The sequence below is a fragment of the Acinonyx jubatus genome, chromosome B2, assembly GCF_027475565.1.
Source record: "Acinonyx jubatus isolate Ajub_Pintada_27869175 chromosome B2, VMU_Ajub_asm_v1.0, whole genome shotgun sequence".
NCBI lineage: Eukaryota > Metazoa > Chordata > Mammalia > Carnivora > Felidae > Acinonyx > Acinonyx jubatus.
Window position 1 is genome coordinate 27010560 of NC_069385.1, and position 22326 is coordinate 27032885.

General features: G+C 40.0%; 1 protein-coding gene across 1 annotated transcript; it reads right to left on the reverse strand.

Annotated features, from left to right (window-relative positions):
- Positions 1–2803: 2803 nt before the first annotated feature.
- Positions 2804–14104, reverse strand: SMIM28 (small integral membrane protein 28). Its single transcript, XM_053223349.1, has 4 exons — positions 14038–14104; positions 12239–12305; positions 8284–8434; positions 2804–3648 (listed from the first exon to the last, which is right to left on the reverse strand). Exons 1-4 carry the CDS (start codon positions 14102–14104, stop codon positions 3262–3264), a joined length of 672 nt encoding a protein of 223 aa, XP_053079324.1. The 3' UTR covers positions 2804–3261.
- Positions 14105–22326: the final 8222 nt, after the last annotated feature.

Genomic DNA, 22326 nt, shown 5'->3' on the forward strand with positions numbered 1-22326 from the left:
GAGAGAGGGAGACACAGAATCTGAAACAGGCTCCAGGCTCGGAGCTGTCGGCACAGAGCCCGACGCGGGGCTCGAACTCACCGCGAGATCGTGACCTGAGCTAAAGTCAGCTGCTTAACCGACTGAGCCACCCAGGCGCCCCTCAGCCTTGCTTTTATATCAGAATCACCGGCTCTGTTTCAGTTTAGTTGGTCTAGGTAGGTGCTGGTATTGGCATTGCTAAAAGTTCCTACCATGCAACCAGGGTTGAAATCCATTGGTCCCTCGCAGGGGTCAGCATGCTGTTTTAAAGGACCAGATAGTAAATATTTTAGGCTTTGAAGGGCATTATAGTCTCTGTTGCAATCACTCTAGTCTGACGTAGCAGCCACAGGCAAGTGGCAATAGCTTGTGTTCCAATAACTATTTCTAGACACCAAAATTTGAACTCCTATAATGTCATGTGTCACAAAATCCTTCTTCTTTTGCTGTTTTTTTTCAACTATTTAAAAATTTTGGGGTGCCTGGGTGGCTCAGTCAGTTAGGCGTTCGACTTGGGCTCAGTTCATGATCTCGCAGCTCGTGAGTTGGAAACCTGCATCGGGCTCTGTGCCGACAGCCCAGAGCCTGGAGCCTGCTTCGGATTCTGGGTCTCCCTCTCTCTCTGCCCCTTCCTTGCTCGTGCTCTCTGTCTCTCTCTCTCTCTCTCTCTCCCTCCCTCAAAAATAAATAAACATTAAAAATTTAAAAAAGAATAAAAATGTAAAAACCATTCTTGTCTCCAAGACATACGGTAACAGGTTGCAAGCAGGATCTGGCTTATGGGCTGTAGTTAGGCAACCTCTGGTTAATAGTTTATTGCTTCAGTTTGGTTCCATAAGAGAAAATCTTTCTTTCTCAGATCACTGATCACGTTGTAAGGGAATCCTATCATTGACTACTTCTTTTAAATAGGTCTTATCAGGACCTTTTGAAACATGGCCATACATTTCCTTAATAGCCTTAGAAATTGGAGCAGTCCGGATGTTTTTGTCTACCAGTACCAACCTGGTCTAAATGACTTAAAAGAGTAGGAAAGACATTCTCTCATTAAAATATAGACCATTGAAAGGCTAATTCAGCTCCTCTACAATGTCATCAACCCTTCTTTCTACTCTACTATCCTCAGTACCAGTCATGGCTGGTATCTTGCCTCATGGTTACAGGATGGCCATCATAGCTCCAGCCATCACATGCAGACACATCAACACCCAGCAAAGAGGCCGAGTGTTTCCTTCCCTGTATTATTATTATTATTATTATTATTTATTTTTTATTTATTTTTTTATTTTTTTTAAGAGGAGGCAACCTTTTCTAGAACAGCCCTCCCCTGCATAGATCTCCCCTTATGTCCTAAAGACCAAATCAGTCCCTGGTAGAGGAACTGAGATCACCGTAAAACAAACAAACAAAAAATCTGAAGAAGGCTGTCTCCTGGGCTTCTCTTTTCCATTTGTTTTATTTACTTCCCTTAAAGACCATCAGGGCATCGTGCAGTATAATTTTCCTGAGAGAAATTTTATTGATCTTCACTCAAATCGCTTATATTTTACATCCGTCCTCAGAGATGCTATTATAATTTCCATCAGGTTATATTTAGAAAGAAATGCATCCTGTTCGGGTTTCCTTTGTCATCCTCCTAAAACCACACCACATTGCATAGATAGCACCAAAATGTTCACGTAAAAAAAAGTAAAAAAAAAAAAAAAATCATTTTGTTCATTTTTAACCACTGGAGTGTTGCCTGGCTTTTGTATTGTGAAAGCAACAAAAAATAGTGGTACCAAGAAAATTATCGTGTCAAATTAAGAGTTCTAGAATCATCGATGTCGCCCTCCTGTGACCTCCACCACCTCCACGGGTATTCTGATAAGCATCCCAAGTGGTACATGACCCACCTCTACCTCCCCATTTGAAAATCCTGGAGGGAGATCTATAGCCATTCCAAACTCAGCTGGGCTTCTCCTGTTGGGAGCCTTCGTGCCCAGCCAAGAGCACGACCCGAAATTCCACATTAGCAATTGTCCTAGAAAATCGGGTGCGCTAGCCCAGGGCACAGAGGCTTCTCACCCAAGCTCTTTTATGAGGTCTTTAACCCCAGACACGTTTCCTAACCTCCCCGCGTTCTAGTTTTGATATCTGTAAGGCAAGAGTTTGGACCGTATGATTCACGAGGTCCCTGTTAGAGCTAATCTATGCCTTCTTACCATGGGACCCAAAATTTGGACCTTTACTTTCCAAAGTTAAACCAATATCTACTCTCTTACTCTATTTGGGGAAGGCCGTATTCAGCCATACTGTCCCTAAGATGATGTGTGAAAGCAGCAACTCTGTCCTGTCCTGCCACAGCGCTGACAACCACGACGTTCTAGTGTGAGACGTTCCCACACAACAGCCTCCTCCTTTTCCTGCGCTAGGAGACAGATCAGAACACAAGTAAGCAAGAGCTACACCGGGCAGGAGAGAATTCCAGAGAGCTTTATTATTATTATCCTTTTTAACTAAAGTGTTTGCAAATGTCTGCACTTTCATTCTTTTTTTTTTTTATTTTTTTTAATGTTTATTTATTTCTGAGACAGAGACAGAGCATGAGTGGGGGAGGGGCAGAGAGAGAGAGCGCGACACCAAATCCGAAGCAGGCTCCGGGCTCTGAGCTGTCAGCACAGAGCCCGACGCGGGGCTCGAACTCACGGACCACGAGATCATGACCTGAGCTGAAGTCGGACGCTTCACCGACTGCGCCACCCAGGCGCCCCTGCACTTTCATTCTTAATACTGAAACCTACTTTACCATTGTTTACACAATTGGCCCCTGCAGCTCTAGAGAGGTTTTCCTTCTAGAACTCACTAGTGAGACCATAAAACCCTGAAAAACGTGTGTAGGCAGACACATTTTATTTGGTGGCAAAAGCAGGCTCCTGTGGCTGATCGATGTTTTTCTTTTCCTTCAGACCTACTTCCTAGGCTGACTAATAATCCTAGTTTTTTCTCAACTCCTGTAGCACTTTCCTATTTTTCTCAGGGCTATTACATGTTTAGGAGAAATTTTCCCTACGGAGCGTGACAATGGCTAACCAGATTGACATTTGTCAGGCTTCACCCCCAGCCTGAAGCGCCTGATTCATGCTGGAGCCTGCCAGGGAAGTGCAGGGAAGGTCTGGAACCCCCCGACCGCTCCCTTCCCCGGGAAGTGGCAGGGTGGGGGGCGCTCTCTGTTAGCTTGAAATAGTTCCCGAGAGCAGTTTATAGTTGCTCCTCCGGGCCAGGTGACCCCTCCAGACGCCGCAGGCCTGCATCCAGAGTCCCTGCCCCAGGGCGGGTCCTGGTGGCCTCTTCGTAGGAGGGTGGTGAGCACGCTGGGAGGAGGGCCGCCTCCCGGGGCAGCGGGGAGTAAGGGAAGCCAGGCTCGCCGCTCCAGGGGAGGCCGGGCCGGAAGTCCGTGACCTCTCCCGCCGAGGGGGGGTGCTCTGGGAGGTCGATGCTGAACACCTGCCCCCGGGGCCTAGCGGCCTTGCAGTGGCGGTACAGGAACAGCAGCAGAAAGGCCAGGAAGAGCAGGATGGTCGCTGGAAGAAGGATGCACAGGAAGGGCTCCACGTCGTCTTTCGCGGAACTTACCTTCTGGGTGCCCTGCAGTGAGGGAACAGAGCTGGGTTAGGAGGAGAGGAAAGGAGAGTCTCTTTCCTTTTTATTCTCAGCATCATCCCCACTCTCAGAATCACTGTCGTCATGTCTTTATGCCAATGAGCTGGAGCCCGCAGGAAATAAAGCAAATTTGTATGATGAAGTAGGAATGCGGATGTCAAAAATATACGTTGATGGTATCCTACGGTATTTCATATTACAGTAGGAGAGTAGGTTTTAGTCGGTAGGTCCACCCCTCATTCTTTGAATGGCTGCTCTTAACTATTTATGCACTTACTTAATTTAGAACTAGCCCAATGATGTATTGCCGCACAAAGGACCATATGGAACTTAAATCCTTTAATGCTGGCCTGAATTCTGACATCGTTATGTGTTCATGTCACGAATAAAGAATATTTGAGGGGGTGGCTGGCTGGCTGTCTCAGGCCTTTACGCATCTGACTTCAGCTCAGGTCATGATCTGGTGGTTCCAGGGTTCGAACCCCACGTGGGGCTCTGTGCCTGGAGCCTGCTTGGAATTCTGTGTCTCCCTCTTTCTCTGCCCCTTCCTCTGCTCACGCTCTCTCTCTCAAAAGTAAATAAAAAAAAAACATTAAAAAAGAGTATTTGAGATCTGAGTTAATAGCTAATGTTTATGATGCATGAGATTTTAAAATTCCTTCCATTTGTTTTTGCGATATTTGTAGCATCAATATGGAAATTTTGAATTCTTTAAAGAAAAAGAATTATATCATATTGTAGCCTAAAATTTCTCTAAGTGACTGTGTAGCAACTAATTTGCAGCCAAATTCCTGCCACATGCTGAAATTCATGCAACATGCTGGTTTATATCTGTTCAAAGGGGAAAAAAGCCTGAATTGAGCAATTAAGTCTAATGAATCTTATAATCCTATAGAAAACAAACAACCTCCCCACCCCCTAAATACCCTACCTACTCTAGGATGTTATTAAGCTAGACATGAGAGGATTTCTGCAGTGTCTGTATGTTGAGATAGCAGTTATTTGTGAGCTCTGTCTGGTATAAACACTAATTGTCTGGTTATTTTCTTAGAGTAAAATCTTTGAAGTGTAAGCATATTTGGTGCTTTGCTATTATGATAGTAATCCTCTGCAGGGCTTCCCGTCTCACAGCCAAACTTCAGTGGAAACATGAAATTAAATATTCTTGAAAGTTCACTGGTTAAAAAAAAATTGCAGATAAATTCTTAAGCAACCTAGAAGGTATTGCTTTTACACTATTAGCTCACAAGGTAATGATGGTTCTTGAGGGAGTAAATAAGAGCCATGAAATGATGCTTCAACAGCAAGGTACAAAAGCAATATAAAAAATACTGTTCCAAATTGCATACACACTGCTTTCAGTAAAGCTGCTAAGAAGTAGTGAGGTATTAAAAAAAAAAAAAAAAAACCTCTCTGTTATAAAACTCATACAGCACCAAATGTAATGTTTGTATCCACTATTACAGAAGAAAAAAAATTAAAGCCTTATATTGTGTTTCAAACAAACAAGCAAAATACTAAACTCTTTATCTTCTTATTTAAAACAAATTATAACGTCCGTTAGCATGATGGATGGTTCTCTATCCTTCCTTCCTTCCTTCCTTCCTTTCTTTCTTTCTTTCTTTCTTTCTTTCTTTCTTTCTTTCTTTCTTTCTATGTTTGTTTATTTTTGAGAGAGAGAGAATATGAGTGGGGAAGGGGCAGAGAGAGAAGGAGACACAGAATCTGAAGCAAGCTCCAGGCTCTGAGCTTTTAGAATAGAGCCTGACGTGGGGCTCAAACTCAGGAACCACGAGATCATGACCTGAGCTGAAGTCAATGCTTAACTGACTGAGCCACCCAGGTGCCCCTCCCGGCCCTCACTTTCGATCTGCAGGTGTCTTTATGTCTAAAATGAGTCTCTTGTAGGTCACATATAAATGAATCTTGTGTTTTTATCCATTCTGATACCCCATGTCTTTTGATGATAATAAAACTATGAGAGTTGAGGGTCTTTCCTTGATTTTGGGGGTGAGAACGACTATTTTGCTGACCATGACCTCTTAAGACGCTGGCTCATCTAGTGTTGTATAATCTTTTTTGTATCCTAAAGAATTCACAATTATGTGTGTTATTTTGGTACAAAATTAGATAGTTTATTTAATATTTATATTGCCGGATAGTTTGTTCTTGGTAAGATGTAAGTTCAGGTATTTTAGCTTAAAGTGCATAAAAATTAAAAGTTTTGTTTTTGTTTTGGAGTGTGATAGCCCTGGCTTTGAACTCTAGTAGGACTTTCTAATACCTGAGTGACCTTGGACCATTTATTTGTCCCCTATGGGTCTGGGTTTCCTTCTCTGTGAAGTGGAAATAGTAACATCTTTTTTGGACGGTTGGCATGAGAATTTAATGAATCAATGTGTGTAAAGCACTTGGTGAATAATAAATATTTATATCTCAGGGACTCACATGGTCAAATTTACTCGAAAATAAAATACTAAAGATAAACAGAAGTCTAGAAATGTATTGCTAAGGTTAGAAAATATAGTGAACATTAAAAAACCTAGCATTACTATGTTTATATTATAATGACTGTATTTTTTCAGAAAAAATATTTTAGTAATATATTTTATGTATGTGATATATTTCTAAATTATGGGTTCTTTCTGTTTTCTTACGCATAATCTAATTTATCAAAACTGCTAACTTAAAATCTGTTGTGATATAGTACGACTTTGATTACAAAAGCTATAAGAATAGATGAACTCATAAATATAAATTTACTACCACGCGTAAAAAACAAGTTGGAGTCAAAAGCAATTTAACTATGTTGAGATTTTTTTTCTCTAGACGAATCAATAAAAATGTTAAAACTGTTATCACTTTTGGTGCTTAAAACAATTACTCTTCAACCTTGATAAACTTAGACTGTTTTTGCATAACTCAATTTTCTTCATTCTCCATCAATTATATGAATGATAATAGTTTCTAAACAGTTGGGGCCATCAAATTTTAAATACTCTATTACACTCTCTAAGTTCAATATGCATAGAATATAAAGATACTTAATGTTCTATTTAAAAGGTTTTGTGTGATAGACACTATTGTTTACGACTATGCCATTTATGGTATTGTCAATACTCATTGCATTTTTTTACAATTAGTTTGCAATTAGTTGCAGAATTTTGGAAAGGGAAAGGACATAGTCCCTTCCTGTAATCGGTGCTTCTACTGGTTGAGTCAAATGTATCCAAATATAAAGTGGCACTAAAAGATTTATCTAAGATGGCAAATTAGGACAATTTCTTGACATAAAGAACTCCTTTTCTAGCTAAGAGAAGCACAGAGATATGGAACAAATTTATGATATCCTTAATTTTCTCTTTCACTAATTCTTGGTGTATTGGTTCAAATTGTTTTGGATTTTTTTTAATGCAAAAAGGGTGCCTACTTTAAAACAATTTTTTTTAAATGTTTATTCATTTTTGACAGAGAGGGAGAGAGAGTGTGTGAGAGGGGGAGGGGCAGAGAGAGAGGGAGACACAGAATCCCAAGCAGGTTCCAGGCTCCGAGCTGTCAGCTCGGAGCCCAACACAGGGCTCAAAGTCAGGGACCCTTGAGCTCATGACCTGAGCCAAAGTCAGACGCTTTACTGGCTGAGCCTCCCAGGCACCCCACGGATGTCTGCTTTTTTAGTCAAATGTTCTAGTTTGTTAACTTCCCTCAAAGTTGTTTCTTTTAATATTTCTCTGACGTGTCTATTGATGCAAGAATTTTGTTATTCAGGGAACGTCTCTAAAAATATTCAGTCAAAAGTGTAACTGTTGAAGGATATACAAGCATAAGTATATATGCAATTATAAATGTAAAATGTAAATATAAATATATACGTGAGTATATATAAAATACATCTAAAATTTCTTTCTGGAAGAGGTAGTTTGGGAGGACTTAGACACCAGTCTCCTCAGCTGATGTTCCAGACGAGAAGAAAATAGGTTGGTTTCCCTCTTTTGTTCTGGGGACCGCAGTATCCCTCGCTTCCCTCCTGATGATAACATTAATTGAGTCCTTAGGTTTCTACAAATATTTTTCCCTAGTGCTGCCTCAGGTTGAGGCTTCTTTGGTGACTTCCCAGGCAAAGCCAAGCCGCTGGTGTTTCTTAGAGACAAAAGCCTGCCTGACCCCCCCGCTGCCCTCCCTGAGGTAAGATCCGTGGCTTCTTCTGACTCTCAGGGCAACACTGTCCCCTCCTGACACCGCCAGAGAGCCGCAGGGGGGCCTCTTGTTTTTGTGTAAGCAGACATCTATTCCTGTGTAAAGAACAAAGTCCTAAAACCAAGGTCCACGACTCTGTCGTCCCCCCTCCCGCCCTCAGGTTATTTCTGGGAGAAGTCTGACCCATCACGTGTTCTTGGAACATCTCTGTGGCAAGTTTCACTTGAATTCGTCATTGTCAAAAGACGGGCAACTTTCATGTTACTTCCCCAGACCATGCCAGTCCGTGAAGTCAGCTTTCTGTCATCCCCAGGGAGTAAAATGCGGCCACTAAGTTTCAAGATCCTACGGATACAGGCATTGTTGGCTTTAAAACTGACCAAGATCCTTTGGGGGGAAGAAAAGGCTTAAGTCATGGGTACAGACCTGCAGCTGGGTTTCCGGGAGAGGTAGGCTTGATTCGCTAGTTAACCCCTCATGTGTCCCCCTGCCAGCGTGTCCATACTTCCTCCAGCTGCTGGCCATCAGTCCCCGCAGGTTTGCATCCGACTGATGCACCGGCCACCCTTCTACCTCGCTGCCCAGATTTCAACAACACTGCCTGCGCGCGGCCTCCATCCAGCTTGGATGTGCTCGGCTGATGGCTGTTGGTAAATTCGTTCTTTGACGAGTGGCATCCAGGAGGAGAAACCAATCAGAGAGACCTCCCAGGACTGACTGTGTTTAAATTCAGTGCCTCCGCATTTGTTTTCGTGGCCTTTCTCACGGTAAGGATTGGCATCAGATGTCAGACGTGAAATAGATTTTGGACAGAGGACGTCTCTGCATTAGCATTGTTACAGTAAAACTACCCAAGCGGAATTTCCTTTAATTATTTCCATGTTCTATGACACAGAGAGAAGGGGTATTCGGTAGAGAAGCAGGACTCCTTTATAACATTTTAGTGAATTATTTAGATGAAGGATGTTAATGACAAAGTTGTACAGAAGCCAGACACACAATAGCTCAGATTGTTTGGAAGAAATATTTTCTGGTTTCGGTTAAAAAAAATTACCGATACTTAAATAGTATTTCTTTTGATTATCTTGGGAACTTTATAAAATTATACCAAGCTTAAAATAAAAAAAAACTTTCAATTTGAGCATTCACGGAGGTAACCTTGGGATGTTTAATTCTACGTGTTTATGGAGAATCGAACGTTTAAGACGTGGTGGTTGGATTCTCTTTCTTTTAGCAGAGTAAACGTCAGTTTCAAATATTTATTCAAAATACTGCAATTCAGTATTGCAACTGCCCACATCCTGACCTAAGCATCATTTCCATCCAAGCAACTGTCATGATGCTGAAATAGTATCTCTTTTTTAAAAAGTTTATTTATTTATTTTGAGAGTGTGCGTGCACACGCGCACACACACATGCACACATGCACACACACACACATGAGCAGGGGAGGAGCAGAGAAAGAGAGAGAGAATCCCAAGCAGGCTCCATGCTGTTAGTGCAGAGCCCAACTAGGGGCTTGAACCCATGAACCCTGAGATCATAACTTGAGCCAAAACCAAGAGTTGGACACTTAACTGACTGAGCCACCCAGGCGTCCCTGAAATAGTATTTCTTAACTATGATTACTATTTTTTTCTTAAAAATTTTTTGTTAATGTTTATCTATTTTTGAGAGAGAGAGAGAAAGAGCCCATACGTGGGAGGGGCAGAGGGAGAGAGAGAGAGAGAGAGACAGACAGACAGACAGAGGCTCCAAAGCAACTCCGCTCCTACAGAGGAGGGCTGGGTGCGGGGCTCCAACCCACGAACTACTAAATCATGACCTTAGCTGAAGTCGGATACTTAGCCAACTGAGCCACCAGGTGCCCCTATTGTTTTTTGTTAATTAGGATTCTCCAACATTGGCTCATGGTGGCCTATGAATAGGTTTCTGGGGTGAGGTGGTAAACTCAATGCAGTTTTAGATAGATCCAATTTTCTTAGGAGGAGCCCTAGTTTTCCTTACTCTTCCAAAGACAGCTGCCCTCCTTGATGAAGTCTGGCTCTTTGCCAAACTTATTTGTGGTAAAAGTTTTCACGAAGTTTCCCAGGGCCCAGATCAGCATCTTAGCGTGGAACTCCTTTGTCACTTCATCCTTTTATTTCTTCTCATGGAGTAAGTTGATTTTGTGCTCTTAGTTACATAATTGCCTTGTTCGGCTGATGCATTCCTATCTGCAGCCAATCCTGCCTCCCCACGCTGTTAAATCCAAAACACCTGACCTGTTTGTTTATTTATTATTTGCTATTTTGCGTGTCTGTGGCTTTGCCAGGACTATGTCCTCAACTCCTTCTCTACCTTATTACGTATATACTTTCATTTCTGGAGAAGCAAAGTGGAAATCTGGATCAAAAACATTACGTATGCATCTGAAATGTTGACCTTCCTCCGGCATTGAATGAATCCGGTAGAGATTCCTGCTTTTATGGATACATTTTTGGGGACCAAGAGAAACAAATCACACAAGTAAAATGTATATATCAGAAGGTGATAAATGCTCTGGAGGAAAAGAAGAGGAGCAAAGTAAATGCGGAACAAGGGGGGCTTTTAAAAGGGGAAGTCAACTAGGACCTCCGGGCAAGTGATATTTGCACAGAAAGCTGAAGGATGCAAGGGATTCAGCCATGAAGTTATCAGAAAAGCATTACAGACCAAGGGAATAGCCAGCGCAAAGGTCCTGAGGCAGATACATGCCCGGTAAGTTCTCAGAATGACCAGAAGTTCAGGGTGGCTGGAGCTAGGAAAAAAGCAGGAGACAAGGAGAGAGAGAGAGAGAGAGAGAGAGAATGAATATATGTGGGAGGTGTTAGGACAGCATAGAGTGTAGAATTTATAGAGCATTGTAAGAATTTTGACTTTTACTCTAAGAAAAATGGAGAGGTCACGTAGCATTTTGAGCAGAGGAGTGACAAGATCTGACTTCTATTTTAAAAGGATAACTCAGGCTCATCTGTGTTTGAAATAGGTGTAGGAATTAGGAGAAAAGCAGGGAGGCCAGCTAGGGGCTCTTGTAATAATCCAGGGAAGAAATACTGGACCAGAGTAGTAGCAGTGGAGGTGATGATGTTCTAGATAGATTTTTAGGAATAGACCCAACAAGATTTCTGAAAGAACTGAAAGTGATGCAAAATGGGGGAAAACAAACCAAGGAGCATTCTGTTTTAGGCTCGAGCAACAGGAAGGATGACCGCTGGATGGGGCAGGTTGTTTGGTTTTGGTTTTACACGAGAGGAATAAAGATTCAGAACTGAGTTTGGACATGCTAAGTTTGCAATGTGTGGGAATTTGGGTATTTGAATTTGAATTCAGGATTGAGGACTAGACCACAGACAATAGTTGGAACCCATTGTCAGGGAGTTGGTATTTAAAACTACAAGACTTGATGAGTCCACCAAAAGAATTAAGATCAGTAGGATGGGGAGACAAAGGGAGTGGCCAGTCAGGTGTAAGAGAAGCCAAGAATGTCTGGTATCCTGGAATCCAAGGGAAGACATTTCTGTTTCTAGAAAGAGGGAATGATCCTCTGTCTCAAAAGCTACTGTGGAACCAAGTAAGGTGATGGATGAGACTTACTACTGGATTTAACAAAATGGGTTGTGGGGAAAGGGTGCCATTGGTTATTTGGACAAGAGCAGTTTTGGTGGGGTGGCTGGGGCAAAGCTTGAATGGAATGGTTATAAGAGAGAAAAGGCGGAGCAGAACTGGAGATAGTGAATATCAAAAACTTTGGGTTATTTTTGCCTGAAAGGGGAACAAAAGAATGATGCAGTAGCTGCATAGAGAGGTAGTGTTCCATACCAAAGTAGAGTTACGTACCAAAACAGAACACGTTAATAGATAACAGAGAAAAGAAGCCATCAATATATGTCAACCCTCAGCAATTCTACTTCTAGGAATTCATCCTTAGGAAATAATCTGAAAAAAATTTAAAAATAAAAAAGAGTTTGATGAATATTCAAAGGTATTTATTATATTATTGAAAGCCATTTTAACACACTTTGAACGTCCATAATAACAAACAACAGGAAATTATTAAAAATCCTACAAAATGATAATTGGCTAATAAGATATCCACATATAAAGACAGATTATCATCTGAAAGTAAGTACCAGAAAACTGTAAAATGCTTACCACATATTAAGAGAAACTTTTCAGGAAACTGCATCTTCATTATACATTTTAATGTCTCTGCATATCAAAAAAAAGTCAACGTTAACAACGGTATTTTTTCTAAGTGGCAGAAATGAGGTGTTTTTTTTTTTTATGGGACTATGGTTCTTTTGCTGATCAACATTTTTAATTTTTCTATGAATATAGATATTCTGTTTTCAAGAATTACCAAGACTCCTTGGTTTTCTGGATCTGCTGGTTTGTAGATCCGTTGGGCCCAAGGGAATTTGCTTTAGCTGTTTCACATATGTGAAATAATGGAGGGGTCAGTAATGGAGGTAAAGCCCCTGAAAACTCATGGTAGGGGAAGATTGAAATGAACTAAAGATGCATATAGAACAGTAGTATTTTTTTTCCCACAATTAATTCTAAATTAGGAAATACATTTGAATTTTAGCAAACTAGTCAGCGTACTTTCTCCAGATGCGATTATAGGAATCAAATAAGCTTCTATTTGATTAGGAGGACTGAAAACTAATCAGTAGACAACAGGGAGCACTGTGATGAATCATTCTGCCAGAACCAGAGTTCCATGGAGACCAGGGGTTCACCCAAGGGTCAGTTCTGGCCTTGGGTTTTGTCAACTTTGTCCCTGATCATCTGGAAGGGAAGAGACCCAAACAATGTGACTAAATCCACTAGCAATATGGACCGAAAGAAGATGTGCCAGAAATGATCTTTTAAAAAAACAAGTATGACGATAAAAAAGGAAAAATTACTGATATGAAGTTTACTTTGGAAAAATATGAACACTTGTGGAAAAGGAAGATTTCCATTTTGAACAAAAGATTAAAAGAAATTTTATAAAGCTACACTTGACATAAAACAGAATCTTAGCGTTCTTACGGGCAGATTTTAGTGAGTCTAAGCTCAAAGATCTTATGAGTTCAGTTTGATGAATTTTGACAGTTTATTTACCCCTGTAATCACCACGTAAAACATATAAAATACATAAAACGTTTCCATCATTCCAGAAATTTCCTTTCTCCTTCAGTCAACTATTTTTAAATTCCTACCTACAATGGAAGAATATTTTTAAAAATATCAATTCTTCCCCCAAATCAGAAAGCAGGATATGAACTGTATGAGCTTACTGTGTTCTCTAGTCATGAACTTGGGTCTTTTCAAATATTTGGCCTTTAGATCTCTATACCTAGAATCAAGGAAAATCTAGATATAATTAAAGTAGAATAATGATCACAAGGGGCTCCTGGGTGGCTCAGTTGGTTGAGTGTCTGACTTTGGCTCAGGTCATGTCTTGCAGTTTGTGCCTGCTTCAGATTCTGTCTCTCCTTTTCTCTCTGCCCCTCCCCCCCGAACCTCTGTCTCTGTCTCTCTCTCAAATGTAAATGTTAGAACAATGTTTAAAAACATAATGATCGCAAATGTTTTGAAATTAAATTGATACTGTTGAATTTAAAATTGGAACTAGGTAGGTGGATGCATTTAGATTAAAAATCGTCATGTAATTTGTACACATTTTCTTTCTTCATATATATGACAGGGAGTTGGGTGGAGGAACCCCATTATTTAATGCCTAAACTGTCATATATTATTATATTATCTATTTTTTTTTTACAACTCTGAACTATAAGAATTATTTCTAAATTTGCAGATTGGGAGATGAAGGGTTCAACAATTTTTTAAAATTAAAATTAAAAATTAAATAATAAAAATTAAACAATTTTCCAAGGTTTTCCAAGATTACGCAATTCCCAGAAATAAGGTCTGGATGTAACCACACCTCACTGTGAGCAAAGGAAATTTAGGATAATGGGGGCTGTTCCTCTTTTCATAGGTGTAGTTGCCTTAAACTTGATGCGAATCCTAGAGATGACAAATGTTGCATGGTTATAAAACTGAGTCCTCATAGGAAAAATCAGTTGCCTTCAAACTCCTATTCTTTCTCTAGCATTGTTTGTGTGCGTGTGTGTGTGTGTGTGTGTTTTGACATTTTTCCTGACTTGCCTCTATCGCCATCAGCCCAGACACAGTCGATGACCACATCTTCTGCCTGCTTCTGTGCTGTGTACATGCTTTCATTAGTTCATAGGTTATATTCTGTGTTGAAATGGCCCCAAAGTCTTTCTCGACCTCACTAATTGCAGACGAACAATTGTTTTTGAAGTCACGGTCGCTGAAAGCCCAGTCCAGTCCTAACATTCAGTGGGAACTCAGATATTTGCTACTGGAATCTCCTTTTACATGCCATCTGTATTTCTCTATTGACCACTGTCAGGAAGATGACTTCACCAGAAGATTATTGGATTGCATGTACTTGAATATGAACCCGGGAGCGACTGGAGCTACATCTGGGTACTGGACTCATTTCCTGCTCCGTGGAGGTCCCTATTCAAACTCCACAGTGCTGGCACTTGAATCAGTGGGTCGATACACTGGGCTGTACCATTCTCTTGAGCTCATCAGAATCCCCCAAAAGTTGCTCCCAATCAAATACCTTTAAGCAATGTCATTTAGAAGACCAAAATGCTCTTGGGAAAATTTTAATCTGAAGCAAAACTTTAGCAAGTATTTGGAATGGAACAAATAATGTAAGTGGCGTATGTTAGGTATATTACAGTTCATGGATAAGCAGTAGTCACTGCTGGCCATCCAGAAGAACGTAGAGAACATCCACTAACTGATTTAAATACATGTTTTGAAGTCCTTATTTGTATCGAGGTCTTCTTCCTCTGATTAGGAATACTGTCCTATGAAAATGCTCGATAGATTTGATTTCATGATTTGAAATGAGAGCAATGAATTCCAAATACATCTGGACAGTTTTCACATGCAGCCTGATTGTTGAGACAAGCTCTCTTCTGTCAACAAGCATTTCAGTAGTTTTGAGGTGGTGATATAATTAAAGTCACAGTGTATAGGTTCCCAATCTTCCTTCTTCTATAGACGTCAGTCAGTGCTTTGTGAGCTTGCCCAAACAACAACAAAACAACAACAGCGGCAAAATCTAAAGGTCCCCTCCCCCTCCTGCAAACACACACTTAGATGGTAAGAATAAAATCTTGAGTGGGTTTGTGATTACAGATAGATTTACGGAAATTGTTTTCAGGGGTGACCAGTTGGAGGGACCATTTGGATTGTGTGAGAATTTTATTTACCCCTTCATTCACTTTTTATGGTTAATTAACCCACGGCAATATTTCCGTTTACTCTCTTGTTTCAGGAATTTGCATATGTGCAAAATGGGCCTTTTGACATTTTCACACACACACGTGTCTAACATGTCCTGTTTATTCTAAACAGTATTTTATAGACAGACTTAATTTAAAGACTTATTGTCTTGTAGCACTGTGTTGGTCATAAGTCAAACTAACCAGAAATGAGAAGCTTCTGCTTATATAGGCCGCAAACACTAACTACATTCTCATTTAAGTTCCAAAGAACGCAGCACAAGGATAGGTGTGACCAGATGGTATAAGAGATTGGAGGCAAAAACAAGAAAAAATGCCTGACCTCAAGGTATTTGCCTCCTCTTTTTCTCTTTTATTATATTCTAGCACAATTAATCTGTCTGTCCTTTATAATATATATATATACATACATGCACATATGCATATATACGTCCATATACACACACATATATGTATATATACATACATGCGCATATATAAAAGCACAAATATATATAAAGGCACAAATAATACATGGAGGTCCCTCTCAAAACATGGGGGAATAGTCACAGTAGTGATGTTTCACTAGAGTCTCTTTGCTGTCAGAAACGGACTTAAATGACCCCTCATCTGTTAGCTCTTCTCAGCCTACCTGTTATTTCCTTAGGGAGCTAATAAGGCAGCAACTTTCCAGGAGACCTTGTCCGTGGCCCCCGTTACCTTTCTCTTCCTGATCCTGCTCTCTTTTGAGCTTTTAACCAAGAGGAAAAAATAAAAGTGTAAAGGATATGAATGTTTTAAAACCTGAGTAATCAGAGGCCCCTGGGTGCCTCCATCAGTTACGCATCCAACTCTTGCTTTTGGCTCAGATCATCATCTCACAGTTCTTGACTTTGGCTCTGTGCTGACAATGCGGAGCCTGCTTGGGATTCTCTCTCTGCCTCTCTCTCTCTCTGCCCCTCCCCTGCTCGCTCTCTCTGTCTCAAAATAAGTAAATGAACTTCAAAAAAAATTTTTAACAGTCTGAGTAATCAGCTTTTGAATAACAATTGCATTTTCTTGCTAGGCTTTTAGGAGAAATAGGATTTAGAACAACATAAAAACTGTATCTAGGAGAATGCCTGAATAAACTGATGCATCCACACAAAGGCATACCATGCACCTGTATAAAAGAATACACATCTCTATCTATGGAGAAATGGGAATGTGGCATTAGGGATGAGAAGGAATAATACTCCTGAGTATACTTCTTTATATGATTCTGACTCTTAGAACTTTGGCAAGGTTTCACATATCCAAAAACTTCTATTTTGCTATAAATTGGTTGGTTTTATGTTTTCAAATTTATTGGCATCATTGATTTTAATTCTCTTTAAATCCCCCCTGTATCTCTGGTTATGTCTTTTTTTACCCCCAATTTCATTTGTGCTTCCTAATTTTTTTCATCTTTGAACAAGACTGTGGATTTGTCAATTCTATTAATCTTTTCTAAAGATCATATTGGGCTTCTTGATTCTGTCTTTGTTTTCTATTTCATGAATTTCCACTCTGTTTCTTTTCTGTTTTCTTTGAATGTGTTTCGCTGTTCTGATGGTTCTAAATTTCTTGAGATGAATGCTTAACTCTGGACATTTTTAGTTTTATTTTCTTTATGAGTAGGTAGGGCTATAAGTTACCCTCTGACAATCGCTTTAGCTGCTTTCTCCAAATTTTGACATAACTTTTATTACTTAGTTCTGAGTATTTTTAAATTTCAATTCTTTTTATTTGACCTGGACTGATTTATTTATTTATTAAAAAAAATCTTTTTAGTGTTTGTTTATTTTTGAGACAGAGAGAGATAGAGCACTAGTGGGGGAAGGGCAGAGAGAGAGAGGGAGACACAGAATCCGAAACAGGCTCCAGACTCTGAGCTGTCAGCACAGAGCCCCATGCGGGGCTCGAACTCACTAACTGTGAGATCATGACCTGAGCCGAAGTCAGATGCTTAATCGACTGAGCCACCCATGCGCCCTGACCCAAGACTTAGTTAGACATGCATTTAATTTCTACCCGTCAGAGCATTTCCTGTTTACACATTAAAAAAATTTTTTTTAATATTTATTTTTGACAGAGAGAGAGACAGACAGAGCATGAGTGGGGGAGGGGCAGAGAGCGACAGAGACCTAGAATTTGAAGCAGGTTCCAGGCTCTGAGCTGTCAGCACAGAGCCCCACGTGGGGCCGGAACTCACAGACTGTGAGATCATGACCTGAGCCAAAGTCGGACGCTCAACCGACTGAGCCACCCAGGTGCCCCTACACTTTTTTTAATTTATAAATAAGTTTCGTTGTTTTTAGAGAACATACTGATAGGATAGCCGTTCTTTAAACTTGTAGCTTAATAAAAATATGTGGTTAGTTTTTCTCTAAGCATTCCATGTGTGGTTGAAAACCATGACTGCTCTAATTGTTGGTTGAAGGGTTCTGAATATTTTATTGAGATCTTAATCTTTTTTTAAATGTTTATTTTCACTTTTTTAAGGTTTATTTATTTTTGAAGGAGAGAGAGAGAGAGAGCCCGAGTTGGGGAGGGGCAAAGACAGAGGGAGACCCAGAATTTGAAGCAGGCTCCAGGCTCTGAGCTGTCAGCACAGAGCCCGACGCAGGGCTTGAACTCAGAAACCATGAGATCATGACCCGAGACAAAATTGGACGTTTAACTGACTGAGCCACCCAGGTGCCCCAGTGTTATTTATTTTTGAGAGAGAAAGAGAGAGGGAGACAGCGTGAGCAGGGTAGGGGCAGAGAGAGAGGGAGACAGAGAATCTGAAGCAGGTTCTACACGGTCAGTGCAAAGCCTGATGTGGGACTTTAACCCTTGAACCATGAGATCACTACCTGAACCGAAGTTGGACACCCACCCAATTGAGCCACCCAGGCGCCCAGATCTTAATCATTTTTTTCAAAGATCTTAGATCACCCCAGCCCTACCCCCCAACTTGAATGACCTGATATTTTAATTTTTTTCTTTTAAATTAATAGACTTAATTTTTTCCCCAGTAGTTTTAGGTTCGTAGCAAAAATTGAGCAAAAAGCACAGAGTTCCCATATACCTCTTTAACACACCCCCAGTTTCCCCTATTTTTATTTTTAAAAAATTTTTCTGTCATCTTTTTATACTTATGCATTTAGTTGCACGGTTTTTTTCTTTTGAAAAAAAATTGGATCATTCTATCCCTGTCTGTTTTTTTTTTAATTTTTTTTTAATGTTTATTTATTTTTGAGACAGAGACAGAGCATGAATGGGGGGAGGGTCAGAGAGAGAGGGAGACACAGAATCCGAAACAGGCTCCAGGCTCCGAGCTGTCAGCACAGAGCCTGATGCGGGGCTCGAACTCGTGAACCACAAGATCGTGACCTGAGCCGAAGTCAGACACTTAACCGACTGAGCCACCCAGGTGCCCCATGTCTGTTTTTTTTTTTTTAAATTAGACAATACAGTTTGAATATTATAGGACACACAGGATTTTTTGCATCATTTTAAGTGTACTATGCTGTATTAGTTTGCTGATTTTGCCATACAGGGTACCACAGACCAGGTGGCTTAAACTGTAGCCTTTCTCACAAGTCTGGAGGCAAGAAGTTTGAGATCAAAGTGTTGGTGGGGTTGGTTTCTTTTGAGGTCTCTGTCCTTGGCTTGTGGATGGCTGTCTTTCTGTGCTCTCGTGTGAGCTACTTTATGTCTTTGAAAATGGATTAGATCCCTACCTTTAAATACAGTCACGTTCTGAGGTACTGGGAATTAGGCTTCACCAAATGAATTTGGGGGGAAGGGCACACACTTCAGCCCATAACACATATATTTTAAATAATTCTTCATTCATGCTATTTTTCAAATGCTTAAGCAATGGCCTGACAGTTGTCTTTCATCTTTGGTTTTGGAATTTTCTTTTTATCCTTTTGGTTGAGAATGAGCAGAGTTTTAGTAAATGTCCAGCCCAAATGTCAGCTTGCCCGTGAAACTTTCCATAAGTTTCCTTGATCTGTGGCTCAATGCTCTATTGTGTGCACCATCGTCATGGCGATTATCTGTCCTGTGGGAGTGTCCTTAGTTATCTTCTGGTTACTGTACTTAACCTAGTTCTCAGGAATCGCTGCTTCCCCATAGTCTATAGCACATGGCTGGTACTCTGAGGATGATGGATGAGATGTAGTTCATTGGCAATTCTGAAATTCTTGGCTACCCAGTGTTTTAAGTTTCAAACCTTACATTTTTTCATATCATTTAGACCCCTTTTATCTCCTTTTTTCTTTTTTTTTTTTTTTAATTTAAATTCAAGTTAACATATAGTGTAGTGTTGGTTTCAGGAGTAGAATTTAGTGATTCATCACTTACACACTATACCCAGTGCTCATCCCACCAAGTGCCCTTCTTAATGCCCATCCCATTTAGCCCATCCCCCCACCTGCCTCCCTCCAGCAACCCTCAGTTTGTTCTCTGCATTCAAGAGTCTCTTATGGTTTGCCTCCCTCTCTGTTTTTATCTTATTTCATTTTTCCTTCTCTTCCCCGGTATTCATCTGTTTTCTTAAACTCCACATTTGAGTGAAATCATATATTTGTCTTTCTCTGACTTATTTTGCTTAGGATGATGCACTCTAGTTCCATCCATGTTGTTACAAATGGCAAGATTTCATTCTTTTTGATCACTAATATTCCATATATATACACACATATATACATATATATGTATACATATATACATATGTATACACACACATACATACTTACATAGCGCATCTTTATCTGTTCATCAGTTGATGGACATTTGGGCTCTTTCCATAATTTGGCTGTTTTTAACATCATGAATTAGTGTGGTACCTTTGTAACAAGTAATGAACTAAAATTAATATATTATTCTTAACTAAAGTCCATAGTTTAGTTTTCACTGTATTACACATTCTGTGGGTTTCAACAAATGTATAATGATGTGTATCCACCTTTACAGTTATCATACAGAATCATGGTTTCACTGCCCTAAAAATTCCCTGTGCTCTACCTATTCATCCCTTCCTCCACTCCCTAATCCCTGGCAACCACTGATCTTTTTACTGTCTCCATAGTTTTGCCTTTTCCAGAATGCCATATAGTTGGAATCATAAAGTATATAGTCTATTCAGCTTGGTTTCTTCCACTTAGCGATGTGTGTGTAAGGTTTCTCTTTGTCTTTTTGTGGTTTGATAGCTTATTTAAGTTCTGGGTTTTTAAAAAATGTTTACTTAGAGAGAGAGAGAAAGCGCGCGTGCGCGCGCATGTGTGCACTGGTGGGGGAGGGGCAGAAAGAGAGAGAGAGAATCCCAAGCAGGGGATTCTGATGTGGGGCTCAAACCCACAAACTGTGAGATAACGACCTGAGCAGAAGTTAGATGCTTAACTGACTGAGCTACTCAGGTGTCCCAGTTCTGTTCTTTTTAAAGTCCAAATATAAGGTACTGTTGTCAGATAATTCTTGTTTAGATGTATTTATATATTTACACATTTCTTGACTTACTACCCTTTTGCATCTAAGACTTTCATTTGGCCATCATTATCCAGCTTCCTTCCATGAAGGAATAAAAATCACTCTTAAAAACAAACAAACAAAATACATATATATGTATGTAGATATATATCCTTATTTCACTGTCCTTATTGAATGATTGATTTTCTGAGCAAATATTTCCAGATTGACAGATGTTTTTTATCAGTATTTTGAAGATATTACACTGCTGTGTTCAATAGCCGTTGTTGAGAATCTAATTATAATCCCTATGTCCTTATAAGTGGTCCTGTTCTGTCTGGCTGCCTTTAAAGTTTTCACTTTGCTTTTGGTCTTTAATGTCATTATGCAATTAAAGTTGGAGAATCTTATTTGCATCTTATTATAAGTTGTGTTTTAAACATGTATGGGCTCATGTCTTTCATTTGCTTTTGGAAAATTTGGAATTAATACCCTAATGCCTTTCTTTCATTCCTTTTGAGACTGCTGATAAATATATTTTAGACCTTTTCATTTTGTTCTCCATGTCTTCTCTTCCCAGGTTCTGTATCTTTCACTTTGCATTTATCAACTGGTTAGTAAATTCCCTTTTCCTCTGAGTCTAATTAGCTGCGAAACACATGTATCCTTAAGTTTCAGATTTGAACAGTGATCTTTTTCATTTCTAGATGCTTTAGGTTTTTTTCCCCCTGAAAAGTGGTTGGCAATTTTTTTATAGTCTTTTATTCCTAGATTGCTTTATTTTTGGAATCTCCTTCTTATAACTTCATTTCTTTATTTGGTCCCTTAAATATCTGAATCCTTTAGAGTCAAAGTCTGTTTACTTTTGCTTAATCTCTCTCAGGAAAGTAAGAGCAGATTTCACCCTGTGTGTTTGGTAACTTTTGCGACTGGGAGTTCGTTATTTTGTTGATCTTGATCTGTGAGAAGCAGCAGATACTAAATTGAAGGTGCTTTCTCTAGAGATGGTTTGCATTCAGTACTGATGGGCCCAACGCAGTGGGATCATTTGAGCCTCGCTTGAGAATTCAGGATTATATATATAATATATAATATATTAATTTTAGTTCATTACTTGTTACAAAGGTACCACACTAATTCATGATGTTAAAATAAGCTGCAGATTCAGCGTATTTGCCTTCCTGGAAGCAGCAGGCTGTTTTCCGATTCCAGATTCCATGGTGACCTCTGCTCCAGTTTCGGCTGAACCTCACCTTGCCTGTCAGACTGGCAAGTGTCCCGCTGTGCATTGTTGTAGGATGGAGCATTTCTTAATCTTATTTGATCGGGGAGCTTTGTGGGGGAGGGGACTCGTTTTCGGATCAAGTTTTCCAGTGACCATTGCTTCAGTTCCGGGCCAACCCCTTTATTTTAGAGGGAGGAAACTGAAGCTGGGTGACCAGTCCGGTGTTTCACAATGAGTCTGTGTTAGAGTGAGGGAAAAATCCTTTACATCATACTTTCTAACAATTGCCATCATCCTTTCTACCAACATGCTTTCTAATCCTGGAAAGTCTGTTAGTAAAACATCCACTTGTTCTCTGGTGAAAAATTCTTTTATGTGACATGTCTCTAAGAGCAGACAATTTTGGGACAGATGTATATT